Source organism: Poeciliopsis prolifica, unplaced genomic scaffold (genome assembly GCF_027474105.1).
Source record: "Poeciliopsis prolifica strain line A6 unplaced genomic scaffold, Auburn_PproV2 SCAFFOLD003, whole genome shotgun sequence".
Classification (NCBI taxonomy): Eukaryota; Metazoa; Chordata; class Actinopteri; order Cyprinodontiformes; family Poeciliidae; genus Poeciliopsis; species Poeciliopsis prolifica.
In genome coordinates, this window is record NW_026562378.1 from 15,903,141 (window position 1) to 15,921,525 (window position 18,385).

Below are 18,385 nucleotides of genomic sequence, written 5' to 3' on the forward strand. Positions count from 1 at the left end.
GGTAATGTGGCAGCAGCTTAGGCAACAGTGCTGAAATACATAAAATAAATGATGTATCAATAAAAACCGAAAAGAAAAAGTGTTTGAATATAAAGTAAATGGGTGATTTTCAAGTAATAAGCAATGCAAGAGTGACATGTTGGATTCATTTTTTAGATATTTTATGAAAAATATTTTTTATGTAAAAATTTTCATTTTATGAGGAATACTTCAATATGTCAGCTTAAGAACAGAAATCCCAGCGAGAAAAGTATATTTCAGATGAACTAATTTAGGTTAACTACTTTTTGGAGGTTTCTGTGGATTACTTATCAGCAATCAGTATTTTATCTTTAGAAGAGGGCTGTCTGAAGATTTCAGATGCCAGACAAAAACTCAAGACACTTTTTATCAGATGTGAGGTTGCAAAGACTAGCAGCTCAGAGTTTCTTCAAGATAACGTTACAAATAGTGTTCATTTAATCAGTAATAGTTACATGTTGGAAATTATTTGGTTCAAATTATGCTTTTATTAGAACTAAATTAGCAAAAGGGCAACATTTTTGTAAATGGGTTCATGACAGTTCATTATTTCCTCAGTCTGTCATCAAACCCTTCAAAATAAAAGCATGACCCATTCATTTAAATCAAGTGTTTTCAACCAGGAAGACATCTCAAGGAGGTAGAAAACCAGCAGCTCTGAAGGACTGGTTACAACATGTTCTCACAGATTTTGTTTTGGGTAATGACTTTGATTTGCTCACCTATTTTAACACATTTAACATGAATTCAAAATAACAGGCAAATTCACAAGTTCTTAGCTCTACTCTCTAATTTCTTCTTTTACAAACTCAAGTAGTTCAGACAGTCTGCAACAAGTACGACTGGCTGATTATAAATACCAAACAGAATCCCCTTTAAAATATCAGAACCTTCTCCTTGCAGTACGTTTCGGCTGATCTGATGATAATTAACAGTGGTAGTAATGTGCATCTATAGTGACCCCTTGGTATTTGGAGGCACACATAGCTGAAGGAGCATTTAGTCTGCCATGGAGGGCAACAAAGAGACTTAACGACCAGATCAACATGTTGTGAGTGTTTCTGCTCACACTTATAGCTGATCAACATGTAACCTTAAACCAGACGAGGTTGGTAATGAAACTGTGAACAACAAGAAAATGCTGTAATTAAACGGTATAGCTTGCTGATTTACTACAAAAAACAAATCAAATACTTAAATACGGTATTTGCCCTATAATGCCTTGTAATAACCCTAAAATATCCAAAAATGTCATATTTTCAGCTTTGACTAGAATACAAACATGCATTTTTTAACTCAGAGTTTTGCTCTTAAGTTGACTTAATAATGAAGAAGCAACCATTTTTTCCTGTAATTATCAGCCTAATTTTATAGCTATATATTTTTCTATTCTTGTGTCTTCTAACTTCACCAATATAAGATCTAAAAATGATCAATGCACCTGCAGGAAACATGCAGGTTTAAAGTTCATGTCTTGGGATTTCCGCCAGCACTGAACACACCGTTAAAAAAGTTGTATTTTATTTATTGTGGACATGAAAATAAACAGAAACAAAACATGTTACTCGGAAAAAGCAGCAAACCTCTTAGTGAAGAGGTTTCATTGAATCATTTCATTGAAAACTAATGAGTGTTTTATGCCCAACTAATAAAATCCTCTGTGCTTAACTGAAGCTTAAATACAGTGGCTTGCAAAAATATTCAAACTTATTAAACTTTTAAGACATTTTGTTATATTACAACCAGAAACGGTAATGTATTTTACTGGACTTTTTATGCAGTAGACCAACAGGAGGTGGTGCACATGTATAAACTGGACGGATGCATGTTTTGAAACATATTTGAAATACAAATCTGTATTTAAACGCTAATCATCTGATGTAAGCAACTGCCTTGAAAAGCCACCTAAATCAACAAATTAAACCAACAAATACTGGAGGAATATAGTTGTGGAGAAGTGTAAAGCCGTAAAGTTATAAAACAACACCTTTAAACAACTTTAAACTTCTCACAGAGATCAGTTCAGTTCATAATCTGTAAATAGAGTATGGCACAATTTCAAATCTACCAAATGGACCGCCATGCAGGACGAGGGAAGCAGGAGCTGCACAGATCCAGAGAGAGATGTAGCAAAAGTACAAAACTGAAGTTCAGAGAAGCTCTCCCTTGAGAAGTTCTCTGTTGAACTAAATGGTAAAGAAAACGTGCAAAGCTGGCAAAAAACATACTTTAAAAGCCTGCGGCAGTAATCGCAGTAAAAAGTGATTCTTCATCTTCTAATCTCTTCACTGTGTTGGTCAAAAACCTGAAGTCCAAATAAAACACACTGAAACTTGACAAAGTATGAATAAGTTTAAAAGGTTATGAATAGTTTGGCAAGGCAATGCATGTTCAGAACCAAATATGATCCTTTAAAGCAAAAAACTCTATAACACCCAACCTTTTTCACCTTGAAGTAGTAAAAAAAGAACCCATAAGCAATAAAACACACTATCAGTTCAGTACAATCGTGTCGTGTTATTGTCGCACAATTGGGTCAAGTACATGGTAACATTGAGGTTCAGCGAATGTATTTCAGCACGTTGCGGCTAATTTGCTGCCAAGAATTAAGTGTCACACATAAATTTTACAGTGTAAGAATCAGAGAAAAAAAAATACATGATGTAGTAAAAATAAGAAAAAGAATAACAATCCCCTCCTCATCCCACCAAAAAAATAAAAATAAAAAAATACAGGTTTTCATAAGGTACTACACTCTAAAAGGCAAGTATTTCATCAAGTTGTTGTAAACTATTGGCTGCACTTTAATTCCCAGGAGATCAGAATCTCGTTTCAGTTTTTTTTTTTAGTTTTTTTTTATCAGATACAGTTATTTTTATGAAATGATATTGATACTTTATCTGTACACCTCTGCTGGAGTGTAACATCCTCTTGTTACTTGTGTGTATTTGTTGGTTTGTTGGCATTTAGCCCTGAAACTTGTTGATTTGCATTGGTACACATGCGTGTGGTTGCGTGTGTGTGCATGTGTGTGTTTTTTTTGCGTACATAGTATCACTTCTGAGGGAGTGAAGGATAACTTCGCAGGAGGATCTTCTGTGTTTTTGTGTCGCTGAGGTAGAATGAGAGATCAAGAAGCTGAGGCTGACTCAGGTTTTTACATGAGGTCTTTGAGTCAAGGCATACTGGTAATGTCAAATACAGATCAGAATCGCACAACAAACACAGCACCACAATTATTACTGAGTAGATATCATGTTCCTGAATAGATATGTACCTGAGGTTTTCATACATGACGTAAGAGCACTGTTAAAAAAAGTGAAATCCTGAGAGTGGTAAAAATGACACCTCAACACTGCGGTTGACTCAAGTATTTATGAAGGTTTTGTTTTAGTTATTTCTATTTTCTTCCAAAATGAAATATCCATTTCAACCTTTGGGTTTAAATCAGTCACTTTCTGCTTGGAAGGATTTACTCAGCTGAGGTTAGGAAATAATCTCTGAAAATGGATATTTCAATCTGAAATCACACCAGCTTTCACAAAAATGAATTCAGCTTGCCATGATTATGTTGTCACATTAATTTAAAAATATCAAGTTTAAAACAGCTGACAGAAAATGTGCTGAAACCCGGTTCAGTTTGGTTCCTTTTGTCCTTTGTTAAAAATTCTGCCTCTTTCTTTTTGTCTTTCTCTCCATACAAGCACAAAACATACAGACATGCAAAAAATCTCACTGAGAGGCTCAGGACAGCTGGCAAAATAAAGGAATAGTTCCACTTTAAGGGAGAAGCATTCTTCCAGGTCTTAAGAAATGCAAGAGAAAAGATTAAATTAGATGGGTTTAAAAATTTGCAATCCAGAGGATTACATTTTTTAGATTCTCTTTTACATATAAGACATAAAAGTTAAATTGGGTGCATTTAAGTAATTAACCAGTAATTATTTCATACCTTTGAGCTGATAGCTTGATGTAGAGCTAGAAGGCACAGGAGGAACTTAAACATTTATTAGAAATTTTACATAGAACTCATATTCAGAGATCCACATGTCTGACTTTTCCTGATACCATTAATTCAGTTTTCTTTGATTTTTGATTGCATTTTTATTTTACTAAAATAATACAAAAAATAAAAGAAATAGAAAAGTGTAGCAGTTTTTTTAACAGGCTGCAGCTTTGAACCCAACAAAGAATGAGGGAATCATACAAACCTAAAGGACTGAATAGTAAATAAAATAAATCTCATGAGGCCTTCTGATCTGATCAGAGCCAAGGAAAATTGGCTGATTCTGATCTCTGATTGATTAATTACTGCATCTCTAGTTATATACACACTGCCCTCCATGTTTATAAATAACTAAACTCTATGTTTTATTGCAGAAGCATAGTCTCATAACCTCAAACAATTTAGAAAAATACAACTTTTAATTGGACTATATTTATTTAGTCTGGAAAAAAAATATATCTTATGGTAGAAAATAATTGGTTTTAATAAAATAACCCTCAGGAAGTCCTAAATATGCAATAGAATTTTATTGAATTAAGGTACGTTGATAATTGTAAATAGACGTAGAAGCAAGAAAATAGCTGAAATACTTAGTTCCAAAATAAAATTTTTGATGTTTTAAAGCACTGGAGTTGTGACAAATAAAACTGGACACTAAGCCAAGTGTATCTCGTCACCACACAGTGAGGAGGGTTGAAAGGGTTTTTTACTTTAATGCTTTGCTGTTGAATTTCTTTTCCCAATAAGTATGGAGGGGGCTGTATGTTGGAGAACCTGTGCTATATCACTTTGCTGTATTTTAAAAGGCACATTCATGCTGTCACAAGACAGGAAGCATATGTTTTTATTTTATTTTTTTGCCTCTTGACTCTCTCTCTCTCTCGACACATATATATATATATATATATATATATATATATATATATATATATATTATATATATATATATATATATATATATATATATTATATATATAATACAAATTTTCTTAATATTCAGCAACTCTGCAGATACTTTTCCCAAAAGCTGGAACCATGCCTTTACAAAGGCTCAAACGATCAGATACTCAAAGCAACAACAAATCCATGGTGCTGTTTAGATCAGGAGAGGAAACTGCTGTCTGCGAGGATTTTCTTTTTTGGGTGTGAGTGTGTGTAAGTGTGTGTGTTCCTGATTTCCCATCACAGATAGGGAGTCAGATTGTACCCCTGTTTGCTTGAGGCCAAACACCGAGGTAGGTAGAGAGGGATCCCATCTACTCCGATTCCTCATGAGCAGGCACCTGAGATGAATAGGGGCCCTCCTCGGCCTCCTCCGAAGGGCCCTGGAACATCCGAGGAGCAAAGAAAATGGAGAAAGATCAGTTATTATCTGAGCAGTGACTCACACAGCTGAAAAGGTACTGAATCAACGCTAGAAAGAGCACGAGAGTACAAGAATGAGTGGCAAAAACTTCACGGGGCAATTGCGTGCGAGAGAGCGAGGCTCCAGCCGTCAGACCTAGAAATGTGAGGAAGACGACGGTTACATCAGGAAACCAAGAAGACAGGGGAAGAGAGCAGTTAGATCAGGTTTCCCCTCGCAACACTGACTCATTCTTCCCCTTGGTGTGCGTGCCTCTGAGAAAGGAGTCTGTCTCAATGGTTTCAGTTCTTTTAGGCGCCCTAACCTCTTTGACAAACTGCTCAGCGCAGAGGATGCGATAAGGCGAGGCGAGGGGCATCGCCTTGGTAAGCGCTGTTGTGCAACGCTCTCGACAAGATGGCTAAAACAGCCTGAGGTTTCTGAGAAACGCTCCAAAGGTGGATGAAACCAAAGGATCTTTATGCCACGTGGGGAATTCGGCACCAGAGTCTGTGAATTTCCAAGAATTCGCCACATCAACATGAAGTCAGTTCAGAAAACCCCCCCCAAAAAAACAAAAAAACAATGAAGCTTGTGCAGAGAAAACTTACTGAAAGTTGTGCCGGTGTACAAAAAACGAACAACACTTTCAACATTTTGAATATTAGGGGTGATTAATTTTACCTTTTGAAACTGTCACAGGTCTGGGGAATGGAAAGTTTAAAAAATTCATATAATTCTGTTTTTTTTTGTTTGTTTTTTTAACTTAAAACAAGTTTTTAAAACTTTTTTTACATTAATAATGTTCTGCTTCATGTTTAGATACTCAGACATTTACTAATTTAGTTGTTTTTTACTTTTTTGCTAAGCTTAAAAAAACTAAATTAAAGATATCACAAACATCCAAGATTAAAGATAGAAATGTGAAATGAAGAGTAGGACCAATTTTTGTTGAACTTTTTTTTCTTATCTTTGTACATCAGTTCAGGTAAAAACAACATGTGACAAACGATTAATTAGCAAGCAACTTTCAAAACTTGCATTGCTAAAATAAGGTTATGTCTGGTTTTATTAGTACTGATGCAGACCATACAGCATGCCACTAACAAAGACATAAGCTCTGGAAAAACCTCTTAAAATTACCAGTTTCTCTGATTTTACTCCTCATAGATAAATGTTTGAATAAAATAAACACTGTTCTTTTATTCTATGTGAACTACTGAAACTCCAAGCAAAAATTTTGATTTTCTTTGCAGAAAATGAAAAATGGTCAAAACAAGAAAGAAGCTGAAGTGCTTTCAGATCTCAAATAATGCAAAGAAAACAAGTTCATATTCATTTAGGAACAACAAAACTAATGTTTTAGTTCAGAAATCAATATTTGGTGAAATAACCAGCCCAATGGTGTTCAGTGCAGTGGGCTCTTGGTTTTTTCTAAAGCTGTATTTATAAAATCTAAAATAGATGAGAGGATGTCTCAATAAATGTCAACATTCTTTTATTTATTTTTTTTGTCATTTATATTCATGAACTGCTTTCTTCTGGCTTTCAGTAGGAAGATCATTGGACTTATCTGGTCACCTTTGGAAAACTTCCTTGTATCCCTGCCCAAAATGATCAGTAAAACCAGAAAGTCAATGAAATATATATATATATTTTTTGTGATAAAATAAACCAAACACACAGCATAAAACATGAGTGAAGATGTATTAGAGGGTGATACCATGGAGCAGATGGCAGGAGATTAACAAAAATCCCACAGGAGAGATGATCTGCCTCTTCATCCACCTCTGCTTAGAAGCAGTTTCAGAGGGAAGTGAGACTATTAACTATTAACAAGTAAACTGTTAACTAACATGTGAGTCTGGTTAACAGGTGACTTTTTCACACTTTAATCATTGTAATGCAACAACCTGAGGCTCCTGGTGGCTTAATGGATAAAAAGCCCAGGCGCATTTTTCCAGTCTTATCAGGATTTAAGGGAGATGTTTCTGGATCGGCACGACGTTTCCAGTCATTTTACAAAGTTATACTTGTTAATGTCATTCAATTGAACCCCTGAATATTGAGGGATGATAGCAGCATTTAAAAAAAAAAGGTTTTTAAATTAGTGGTAGACATTAGACCTAAATCTCAGCTTAACAACTGACATTTAACCGCGCTCTTATTTTGCTGTATTTGAGCCATTCGTGAACCGGTTACCTTTATTGAGGCATATCAAGCTCCTGTTTCAAAACTATTAGTATCTCTGTTCAGATACAAGTATGTAAACTACTAAACAGAATCTCCTGTTTTGCTGTTTCAAAACAGGAGATTCTGTTTTATGTCATTTTCATGACATAAAACACAAAATGTAAAAGTGTAAAAGTAAAGTTTTCTTTATTCTGCCATGCAGAATTGTGATGTCTTGTGTCAGGATTTTTTAAATCCTGACACAAAATATTGCCCCTCTCCCACCTGTTGCTAGCTACTACACTTTTTTTCTCACTCAAAGGAAAAACAAATACAGCCATAAAACACAATGTGGAAACTAAAAGCACCCACCACACTTGTGAAGGTAAAGGTGTTTTAAAACTATAGTTGGCCCAGGCTCTCTGAGAGCAGACAGACTGACTGATCAACCAGCTAATCTCAGCTTATAAAGCAGAGCGGCAAATACAAAATCTGCAGAATAAGCACTTAAAAAACACAACATGCGACATGTTTGTCTTTTTATCAAAATCAAATGAAAATAAAAAGTTTATAATTGCAGTAATAATGTCTTAACTCAGATCATGCAGGCGATTTCCAAAAATGTCAGCATGAGATTTCCCCCAAAAGGTGATTTTTAAAACCTCTGTAATTCTTAAATGATTAAATCAATGAGCAATTAAATGACTCAAAGTATCACATTTAAAAAAAAGGAAAGCTAATATTCAAATTGTGAAGACAGGTTTGTGTTCTAGTCTCAGCAATCATATCATGACTACTCATGTTTCTGTATTAGTATGATGTTTAAAGTGAAATGATATGAATCAGGTGGACCAAACGACACCCTACTTTCATAACTTATCATTTGACTCTATCTCTACCGTGCATCTTATGCACTTGATCTATTATGCTTCTTATGCATTTAATACTTCTATATGCAATACTTTTTAAGTATTTTTATGTTGCTTTTTTTTAAAAAACAAACAAATAATTGTAGCCAGATATTTGCATAAACTGTTTATACAAAGCCTTTTTTTGTGGCCATCACAAAATGTGTTTGTAAGTGAACAAGTCTGACCCAGTCCCATCAGGTCAGTCAGGTTAATGGGAAGGAAAAGCCGATGGTAACAACCACAAAATGTAAAATTCTCTTTAGAAATGTCTAGCATTTTTCTGGCATTTAGAGAACAAAAATAATTTTGCAAATCCTGACATAAAGAGGAAAAACTTTTTGACTGATTTAATGCCAAACAGTAAGAAAAAAAAAGTTGTGTCTTAACCCTCTCCAGGCAGGGGTTGCAGATTTGCAACAACTTAAACAGTCTTTTCAAGTAATTTGAGCCTGAGAGGGTTAATAAGCTGTGTCTAAATATCTGTTTCCAACTGAGTGTTTTTCCTCCAGAGATGCTGCAATTACACTAAACATCTAAGGAGTAGTTTGATCACTAACTACCTCTGACATGTATTTACTGTAACAGCTTGTAGATCAGATTGTACCTTTACAGAGCACTGCTGTGGATTCGCAGAACATAGTGACTCTGCAGCTGAATGTAGGTTTAAATGTGATCAAAGCTCAACACAAGAAGACTTGCAAAATGGCACCAGTCAGAAGGCAAACGTGTGACACAGAATGAAATTTCTGTATAACTCAAGCAGCACTCTCAAAAACTCGCTCCACCTATAGTTTGATCTGATTGTAGATGTAAGTGAGACTATAAAAGAGTGGCAACAAAAAAATGCTGAAATGTAACTTGGTGCAGCTGCAGTCAAAGACAAGTTTACATATGGGTACATATGGGTAGAGGCCTAAGTAATTAAGAGCAAGAGCCGCAAAGATATTGAAAATTTTATATGTTAGTGGGGGAGAGAGGTTATTATTTTCTTATTTTTGCCAAACAACGAAGCTTTATGCCTTAAAGAGCTGCATTAAAATAAAACTAGACCACCCTGCTATATCTTTTCATTTTCCTCACCTGCTGCTCTTCAGTCACTTCTGGAACAACTTTCCGGGGCTGTAAAACAAAACATAAAACACAAGACAGTAGAAGCCATTAAAGACTGATGGAAAACGAGAGTTTCATACTGAACAGCTCCAGCACACACACATGCACACACACAAACGTTTTAGACACAAAATGCATTGCAAAAGCATCCATACCCCTTGGACTTTCAAACACAAACTTTGATTTTATTTAGTTTTATTTTATCCGACGATTTTTTTTTTTGAAGCAGTGCAGTGAACATTCATGTTTACTGATACATTTAGACACAATCCAGTGCAACAAGAGGTATTTAAAAGTCCTATAGTTATTAAGAAAAAGGAGGGAATACTACAAAGAGCCATTATTCATTTGGGAAATCAACACAAATCTAGCTTTTATGGAAGAGCGGCAAGAAGAAAGTCACTGTAGAAAACACTGCGTCGCATGAAACTAGTAAAGCTCACCCTCATGGCAAAATATGGTTGTGGCAGAATTGTGATGTCTGGATAATTCTCATTAACAAGGACAGAGAAAAGTTGGTTTGGGCCAAATTTAGGTCTGTCCTAAAATAAAATCTGTTGGATCCTATGAGCCCTCATATATTAGGACAACTAGATCAATACATATTAAAGTGTTAAAATATCCCAATCAAATGTCCAATAAAACTCAGATGACAGATTCTCTTTAACCACACTGGGCTGTAAGGATGAATGTTAATTGTCTATATGTGAAAAGCTGGTGAAGACATTCCTTTCAACCACTTACAGCTGGAGCTGCAGCAGAAGGTGGCTCGACAAAGTATTGACTCAGAGGATGTAAACAAAAGGATTCCACACTTTTTAGATATTTATTATTAAAACATTTAGAAGACCATGTATAATTTCTTTCCATTTCACAATTCCAAAACACTTTATGTTGGTCCATTGCATAAAATCCCAGTAAAATACAAAAAAAAGTGGTGCAGTTGGCAGAGATTGTGCACCATCTGCAGAGGCCACCGTCCGTGACGTGGTCGTCCTGCGTTCGATTCATGATTCGGGACATTTACTGCATGTCTTCCCTCTCTCTCTCGCCACCCTGTTTTCTGCCAGTTTACAGTTCAATAAAGGCTAGTAGTGCTAAAAGTGTGTGCTTGGATCTTTAAAAGTGTGAAAAAGTTCAAAGGGTCTGAATACTGTTGCAAAAACCTGCACATTTTCAGTCCATCCGTATGGGCCAGTGAGAACGCCATACCCATTTTCTCGGTCGCCCTCGTGGTCGCCTCTGTCCAACAGGCTCTACTTTCTGAGGAGAAACCAAATCAGTGGTGGAAAAAGTTTAGATTACATGCTACTATATTCACATTTCTCTCAAGAGGTTTTATGCTGAGCTAACTTTTGGAATATGCAATGTCCTTCTGCTCCTGAATGTAAAGAGCTGCATTGATACTGAGCAAAAATAATTTGTCAAATCCCTCCTCAGTATGTCGACATCTAGCGTACCTGCACAGATTTCAAGTATTGAAGATGCACTTACCTTTATCTAAACAACTGCACAGATAAAAAGATTGCATCTAATCAAACAGTAAAACTTTCGTGAACTCATGTTAATGTTTTTTCTAACTGAACTTTCCACAGAAAGACGGATTTATGTGATTGGTGTGTATAATTGCATCAGTAAATACCTCAATTCGCTGTGTTTTAACAAGTTTCAGAAGCTAAATTGACTGACAATAATTCACTGGAGGTTTAATAAATGCAACTCAGCAAAACTCATCCATGAAACAGAATAAAACAACAACTTGTTTTAAGCTTCAGTTCTATCTTTTAACACGGTTCAAACAGAGAGATGTGACAGGAAGGTTGCAAACAGAAGCTCAGCATTTACATTTGTTTATATAACAGCTTCCACAAGTGTTCAAAGTAAACTATAATTTGATCTATTAGCATTTATCAGCAATGCAATTAATATCTAGATATATATACCAGATAATAATTAGGTGTGAGACTTGTTTTTCTGAAAATAATTGTTTTGATAATTGGGTTATTTATATCAGGATTTCAGAAGAGTCCAGGACCAGTTCTTGTTAAAGTCAACAGTGGGATCACATTGAACAAGTAACACTGTCCTGACACAGCAATACATTTTTTTTTTATCTTGCTATTAACTGAATAGTAGGATTTTGTTGCGCTTTGGCCAAATTTCTCAGAACATTTCTCATTTATCTATGGAGTCCCCCAAGGTTCAATACTGGGTTCTGTCCTTTTAACTAATATGTTCCCTTACGCAGAAGCTTTAAAAAAAAAAGTGAAGAGATGATACACAATTATATTTGTCTCTATCTGTGGATGTTTCTTGGATAACTTTGGTCTTTGGTTAGTTGCATTGATAAAATAAGCATTTTTAATCTTTTCTTATTAACATTATTAATAGATGCAAAAGACACTTACAATAATATTTATGGAGTTTCTGTCTTAAAAACAAAGAGTTCTGAAACCTTAAACACTTCTGACACAGATACCATGTTGTTACATGTGAAAGTTTCAGAGCATGTTTTTTGTAATAATTATTGTGAAAAGTATTTTATGCAATTATGTCATCTCTCTTTGCATGTATGGTGTACATGAATCTGAATCTTAAATGACTTTATTTCTTGCCCAATGTCTCGAGGACGTTTGCTCCTGTGTTTGATTGAGTTGATTACCAGGGACGCTCTGTCCAGATTATTAAGGACGGCCAATGATAATCTTGAAATCATACGAGTTGAAAGAAGAGGGAAAAGGCTGCTTTCAATTATAACAGCTCAAAGCTCTGCAGAACCGTCTCAGAAACCTAAAGAGCTGCTGTGTTTTTCAATACTGTTAAAACTGTATTTTTATTGTTTTGTTTTGTTTATTTTGCATTTGCTTTAATTAAGTTATTTTATGCTGTGGGATTAAATTTTTCATTATTATTTCTTTGTTTACTTATATACTTTCCACAATAATTTAAGTTATGACATTTTACTGATTCGGCTGGTTTGAATAAGACTGGGGAAAGTTTCTGGCACACCTTCACCGACTCCTAAGACGTTTGGAGAAGGTCTAAAATCTGCTAAGGTGAAGATCCCAGCAACACATGAAGTGGTAAGAAACATTTTTATTTGTAGACCAATCGCTTCGGGCCTTCAAACAATCCTGACAAAGGTCACAAGCTGAAACAACTCACAAGAAAATGATGACTAAGACTTCCAATCATTTCATCCTGCAGAGTGCATCAGCAAGGGGCTGAAAATGCAGACCAGACACCCATGGATAACAGATTTTGTCTGAGTTTGTTTTTTACACTTTTGTAAGGTGAAATATTCATTGTAGTTTTGTAAACTGCATTGAAACCAGAAAATGAGAAAAATCACCCAATTCCTATGTTGTGTGACAAAATGCAAGTATTTGTATTCCAGGTTCCAAATTACAGTGAATGTCATTACATGTATGATTTCACCATCAATTTCTGAACTATTTACAAAGGTCTGAGTTTACAGATCAATACTTTCTTGGTAAATTGTTTTTTTTTTTTTTTTTTGATGTTTTGACGTCATGGGTATGCAGTTGTGTATAAATATGAAAGTGTTGTGGTGAGTTGTAACCTTCAGTGCAGTTCTGGGGCCTTTGCTCTTGCTGCCTTTTGGTCGTCCTCTCGGCCTCTTTGGGGTCGGTGGTCCAACGGGCTCCTTTGGAGAGAGATCACATCTGGAGTCAAAGCTAATCAATCAAAAATGCATTTTCTACCCACTCTCTACAAAAAAGACAATTAAGCTATAACTTAAAACTAAATACTACTGGTTTTTTAGTTGAGCGCAGGCTCTGAGGTTTTACCTGCTGCTGTTTTCGAGGCCGGCCCCGACCCCTGCGCTGGGGCTCCTCAGGCGACTGGGCTGTGCTCGACTGAGGAGATGGCTCTTTGGTCCCACTGTCGCTCATTCCTGCGTCTGTCCACCTGCTTTAGAGGGTGTTGGCATCAAAGCCTGGAGCAGAGGCCTCTGGGGCTTTAAGAGGGGAAAGACGTGACTTTTAACAGCAGAAATAACAATCTGAATACCTTTTAACAAAGTGATGCAGCAACCCTTGTCAAATTGCATAATCAAGTATTAGTACTTTCAATCGTCTACTTTTTGAGAGGTTTCAGACAAAGGTGTTTAAATAAGAGTTGACTGTGTAATAACAAGTATAATTGAGAACCATGTAGGAAATTTTTCCAAGAGCAACTGTGGGAACCACTCATGCTCAAGCCTTGGCACCGGGACCATCGGAACATAGACTCTGGCAAATGTTGAGAAACATGAGAATGGAGTGCAGAGACTAAAAGTAGCACAGATATTCACAACTCAATCTGCCATTCAGGATCTGCATCTATTGCACTGATGTCTGCCTTTCCAGCTACCCTCTGTCAGCTGATTCTCAATGCGAAAGAAGTGAAAGTTGCTGCAGGTTTACTTACAGCTGTGGCAATAACACACAAATACGCAGACAGAAGGAAGAAAACAAACCTATTGGCAAATACTCAAAACTGGAAAACAATCAGACAAAAACATGTTTGGGACTGCTGTCACTGATCTGTTTTGGTGTTATGCGGACAACTGTAATGATTATTTTATTTTAGTTTCTGTTGGGATTTATGTAAAGCATTGTCAAGGCAATATCAATGTTTCTTACACTGCCAGTGTAAAGGAATGCTGGGGTAAGATATGTGGCACATTATTAGATTTCAAATGCCATGAAAATATTATATTTGATCAACCAGCTGGACAACTATGTCTTTTGTTGCCCTCGCCTCAAGTGGATTTTAGCAACCAAGTTGCTGAAGCTCAAAAAGAGTGATGGAAAAATTGTGATGATGATGATTAAGATTAGCCCACGTTTTCCTCTCTCTTTTCCTTCTTTTCCACCATCACATGTCTTCACTTTCAGTCCTGGTCATTGAAATCTAGCAGCATCAGTAAATATGGAGTCAACAGACAGTAAACGTTGAACCAAATGACCAAATATGTTATTGCAAAGTGAAATTTAAATGAATGGTCCTATAATATTGCATCCATACAGTCTTTTATAGCTGAAACATTTATCATATTGATAAAACAATAATGACTGAAATTAGCATGATGTGCTCAGGAAATAAAGGAGAAGGAGTGCATGCAGAAAGCCTTAAAATGAGAGGTTGAATTAAAGCATAACTAACAAACAACTAATGAATATATTATGAGTCAATACTAGCGTAGTGTCATGCATTCCCACCCGCTTGCATTAACATGGTAAACAATGAGTCATTAGAAGCCTATTAGAGGTTTTTTTTAACAACTTGGTAAAAGAAAACAGTGACCATATACCTCCTTGAAACTTCAGCAACTGAATATGATCCTTTATAAAGTCATATTAATAACAAAGTCTGCAGAATTGCAATTGCAAACAAGCGCGTGAAACTAAAATTTGGCTGATTATAATATTTGAAGTGCCAAACTTATATTTGGGGAGCCGGACAGATTTATACCTCCCTTGATGTATGTATACACCTGAAGGAAGTTCTAGTGACCAGGATGCTTAAGCTTGCAGGGAATTGTGGGAATGTTGAGATGATGAAAAAGGAAGAAGATCAGGGAAAATCCAGGAAGTGTTTCTTTCAAAGCTAACAATCCTGGACTGGTACAAAAACCCAAAGCTGCTTATGAAATTTCTGATGAGCTCAACCAAAATGTATGTAGCTGAATTTGACTGGATTGATTTTGATTAAATAATCTAGACATGTTTGTCAGGTAAAGTACAGAAATATAGTATAGAAATTAATTAAATAAGATAAATAAATTAATAACCATCTTTCAGGGTAACTAAATATCTATGTGCTGTTTTTATTTATAAGGGTTTCCTATGAAAAAAGGGAAACTGACATGAAAAAAAATTTGTGAGTAAACAATTAGTGCAACTAGTGAAAGCTCATTAGTTCCTGGTTTGAATCCATAAAAAAATTTTTGAATTCAAAAAGTTCCTGGTTTGAATCCATAAAAAAGTTTTTGAATTCAAAAGTTCCTGGTTTGAATCCATATTTCATGAACAATATTTTGTTCTTTGGAGTAATGGTTAGGGTTTATTGCACCAACATCATGATTTCAATATTCAAAATAAATATCACAATGTTTTGTTTAAGTCCTTTTAGAAACTGCTGTATAACTTAATTATCAAAACATTTCAAAATAGCTCAGTCTAGAGCTTTTTTTTTATTACTATATTAATTCTCTCCAGCGTGCAGTGATATTGTGAACAATGCGTCCTTGTGTTATGTAACCTATAACAACTTTATTTGCAGGGATTTATGAAGTTTTCAGTCACAGGAAAAACCGAATGGGAGCCATATATCTCGCAGAAACGAGGTGTCCCAAGGTGGTCATTCACTCGGAGCCTGGCTCTGTGAGGAATGTGCCAAACGCTAATTGCCATCACAGCCTATCAAAACGGCCGCACCGAAGAAGGAAGTCGGAGTAATTCGAGAAATGCGTCCTCGCTGGACGGATTTAAAGCCAAACGAGACGCACGACGTCGCCTCGTCGTTCGCAAAACTCACTTCTCGGAACAACAACAACAGTACGCGCCGATCTGATGTGATGTGATCGGCGGCGCAGCGTCCACTCAGACCGCTCGGTGTTTGGCTCTGCAGTACGGGACTGAATGTACTTTCTGCATATGGGCGGCAGGACCATAGTGAGCAGAAATACACGCTAAAAGCCGAACTCGACAGTCGGAAACAAGGCGAATCCCCTGTTGAGTCGCCGGCGCAAGTTGACGCCAAAATAACAAGTTGAAGCCATCGGCTTTTACGTCTCCTTTCTTATTTACGTTTTTTTAACATTTATTTTAAAAGGCAGAAAGTCGACAACATCCCCCTGCTTCCATCACTTGCGCAACCCATCTCTCTCTCTCTCTCTCTCTCTCTCTCTAAAGTGTGTTTGTTTTTTAGGAGCGATAACACAGCAGGTCTATGGGGGGAGAAAATTGGGGAAATGTCGCGCTGAAAAAGAGCGACGAAAAAAGAACAACTTTCCATGGGCAAAAGGCAAAGAAACACAGGTGCAAAGTCTCTCTTTTCACAGCGTGCATGTATGCAGATATATAGGCTCCATGTTCAGGCTGAGGAGTCATGCAGCCACACACACTGAGGCAGACAGAGGGGGGAGCAGAGGAAGTTGATCCTTACCTTAGGTCGGTTTGCAGCTTTACCTGGAAGTTCACACACACTCCGCTCACTTTGTGCTCCTGCACAACTATGAAAATCTTAGTGTATCGCCTGTCTCATTGGCTGGATTGAAATGGTAATCAGTCTCTCTCTCTCTCTCTCCCTCTCTCTTTCTGTTTCTCTCTCCCTCACTCCCTCCCTCCCTCTCTCTCTCTCTCTTCGTCTCTCTCTCTCCTTCCTAATCGGAAATGTGTGTGATCCCCCAGACGTCCAGTCACGAATACCCCAGATGCAGTATAGTGGGGGGTTGCACCAGAGCAGTATGCATTGCATACTTTCTCTATTAAAGCATGTTTCAAGAAAGAACGGGGGTAGGAGGGTTGAAAACAGAGGACCCCGCCCCAAGGGCTGCTCCACCGGACCACCCACTTGAGAGGGGGAAAGAAGACAGGGGTATTACCAGACTAGAGGGTCTGGTTCCGGGGTTCACCAGGAAAAAACAGAAAAAGAAGAAGTGGGGGAGGCGGGGAAGTCCCCCCTGCCCCCCCAAAATAAAAAAAGAAGAAGGGAGGGAAAAGGTTCAGTTTGCTTCATAGTGAGAGCAGACAGTCTGCACAGTTTCAAGCAGAGAGTTTCACTCACTTTCCCTGCTGTTATCTCCCCACCTACATGGCCAGAGATACACAGTATCACTAACCTTGTAAGTCATAAAGGGCCGTTGTATCAAAGGGCTTCATGGGAACCTAATCTGCTGGGCTGTAAACTGTTGTGCTATTGTTTAGAGGGGGGGAAATACAGAATGCCTGTTTTATTTAATCAGTTGTTCTGCAAACATGCGTTGCAGACGTCTTGAACGTTTCCACATTCTGTCATGTTACAATGACAGAACATTGTATTTAGTGTGTTTAGTGTGATATCTGTATGGAAATAGCACACAATTGTGAAGTGGAAGAAAAATAACACATGGTTTCCAGTTTCCTTATTAAAAAAAAACAAAAAAAACTGAAAAGTGCGGCGTGTAAAAATGTAGTCAACACCTCCGAGTCAGTACTTTGGAGAATCACCTTCAGCTGCAGCTGCCAGAGGAACGTCTTCCACATGTTTTCCTCAGTTTGATTGCCGCTTATTCATACATTTTTAGATTTGTGGAGTTCAAAATAAATAGTTATCCGAGTTGTGCATCTCTACATTTTCTGCAAAGTTACTAAAGTTAGCTTCTTGGCTGTTTCTCTGAATTATTTCCCCACCTGGTCTGTCAGTTTAGGTGAGCAGCCATGTTTTACAGTTGTGCAATGCTGTTTTTATTTATTTTATGAAGGGCATCCTCTCTCAGCCGGACAACAAATCAATAACAATATTGTGACAGGCACTATAATAAATCTGGGAGATTTCAATAAAATCCTGATTTCTACAGCACTTAACAGTGTTTTAAAACACTTGATTTTATCTATTTTGGAGTTAATTCTTGCTATCTCAAACCAAACAGTAAAACTCACTCTTTTTCTTTCAGCTTTATGCAGAGGTTTATGCAAAGTGATGAATTCAGATGAAAAGAGTTTGCAGCACACATTCCAGCGGCGGCTAAAGCTGGACCTCTAGTGGAGTCATGTCAGGTGAGTCTGCTGGCAAGAGCCCAGGATATAAAACTGTACGTTACAAAAGATG

At 36.9% G+C, this 18,385-nt stretch overlaps 1 protein-coding gene across 1 annotated transcript; it reads right to left on the reverse strand.

Moving 5' to 3' along the window:
- Positions 1-5,020: 5,020 nt before the first annotated feature.
- On the reverse strand, positions 5,021-17,063 carry si:ch211-161c3.6 (high mobility group AT-hook 2b). The gene is made up of 6 exons (XM_055027419.1): positions 16,742-17,063; positions 13,378-13,547; positions 13,149-13,232; positions 10,778-10,828; positions 9,536-9,574; positions 5,021-5,352 (listed from the first exon to the last, which is right to left on the reverse strand). Exons 2-6 carry the CDS (start codon positions 13,480-13,482, stop codon positions 5,284-5,286), a joined length of 348 nt encoding a protein of 115 aa, XP_054883394.1. The 5' UTR covers positions 13,483-13,547; positions 16,742-17,063; the 3' UTR covers positions 5,021-5,283.
- Positions 17,064-18,385: the final 1,322 nt, after the last annotated feature.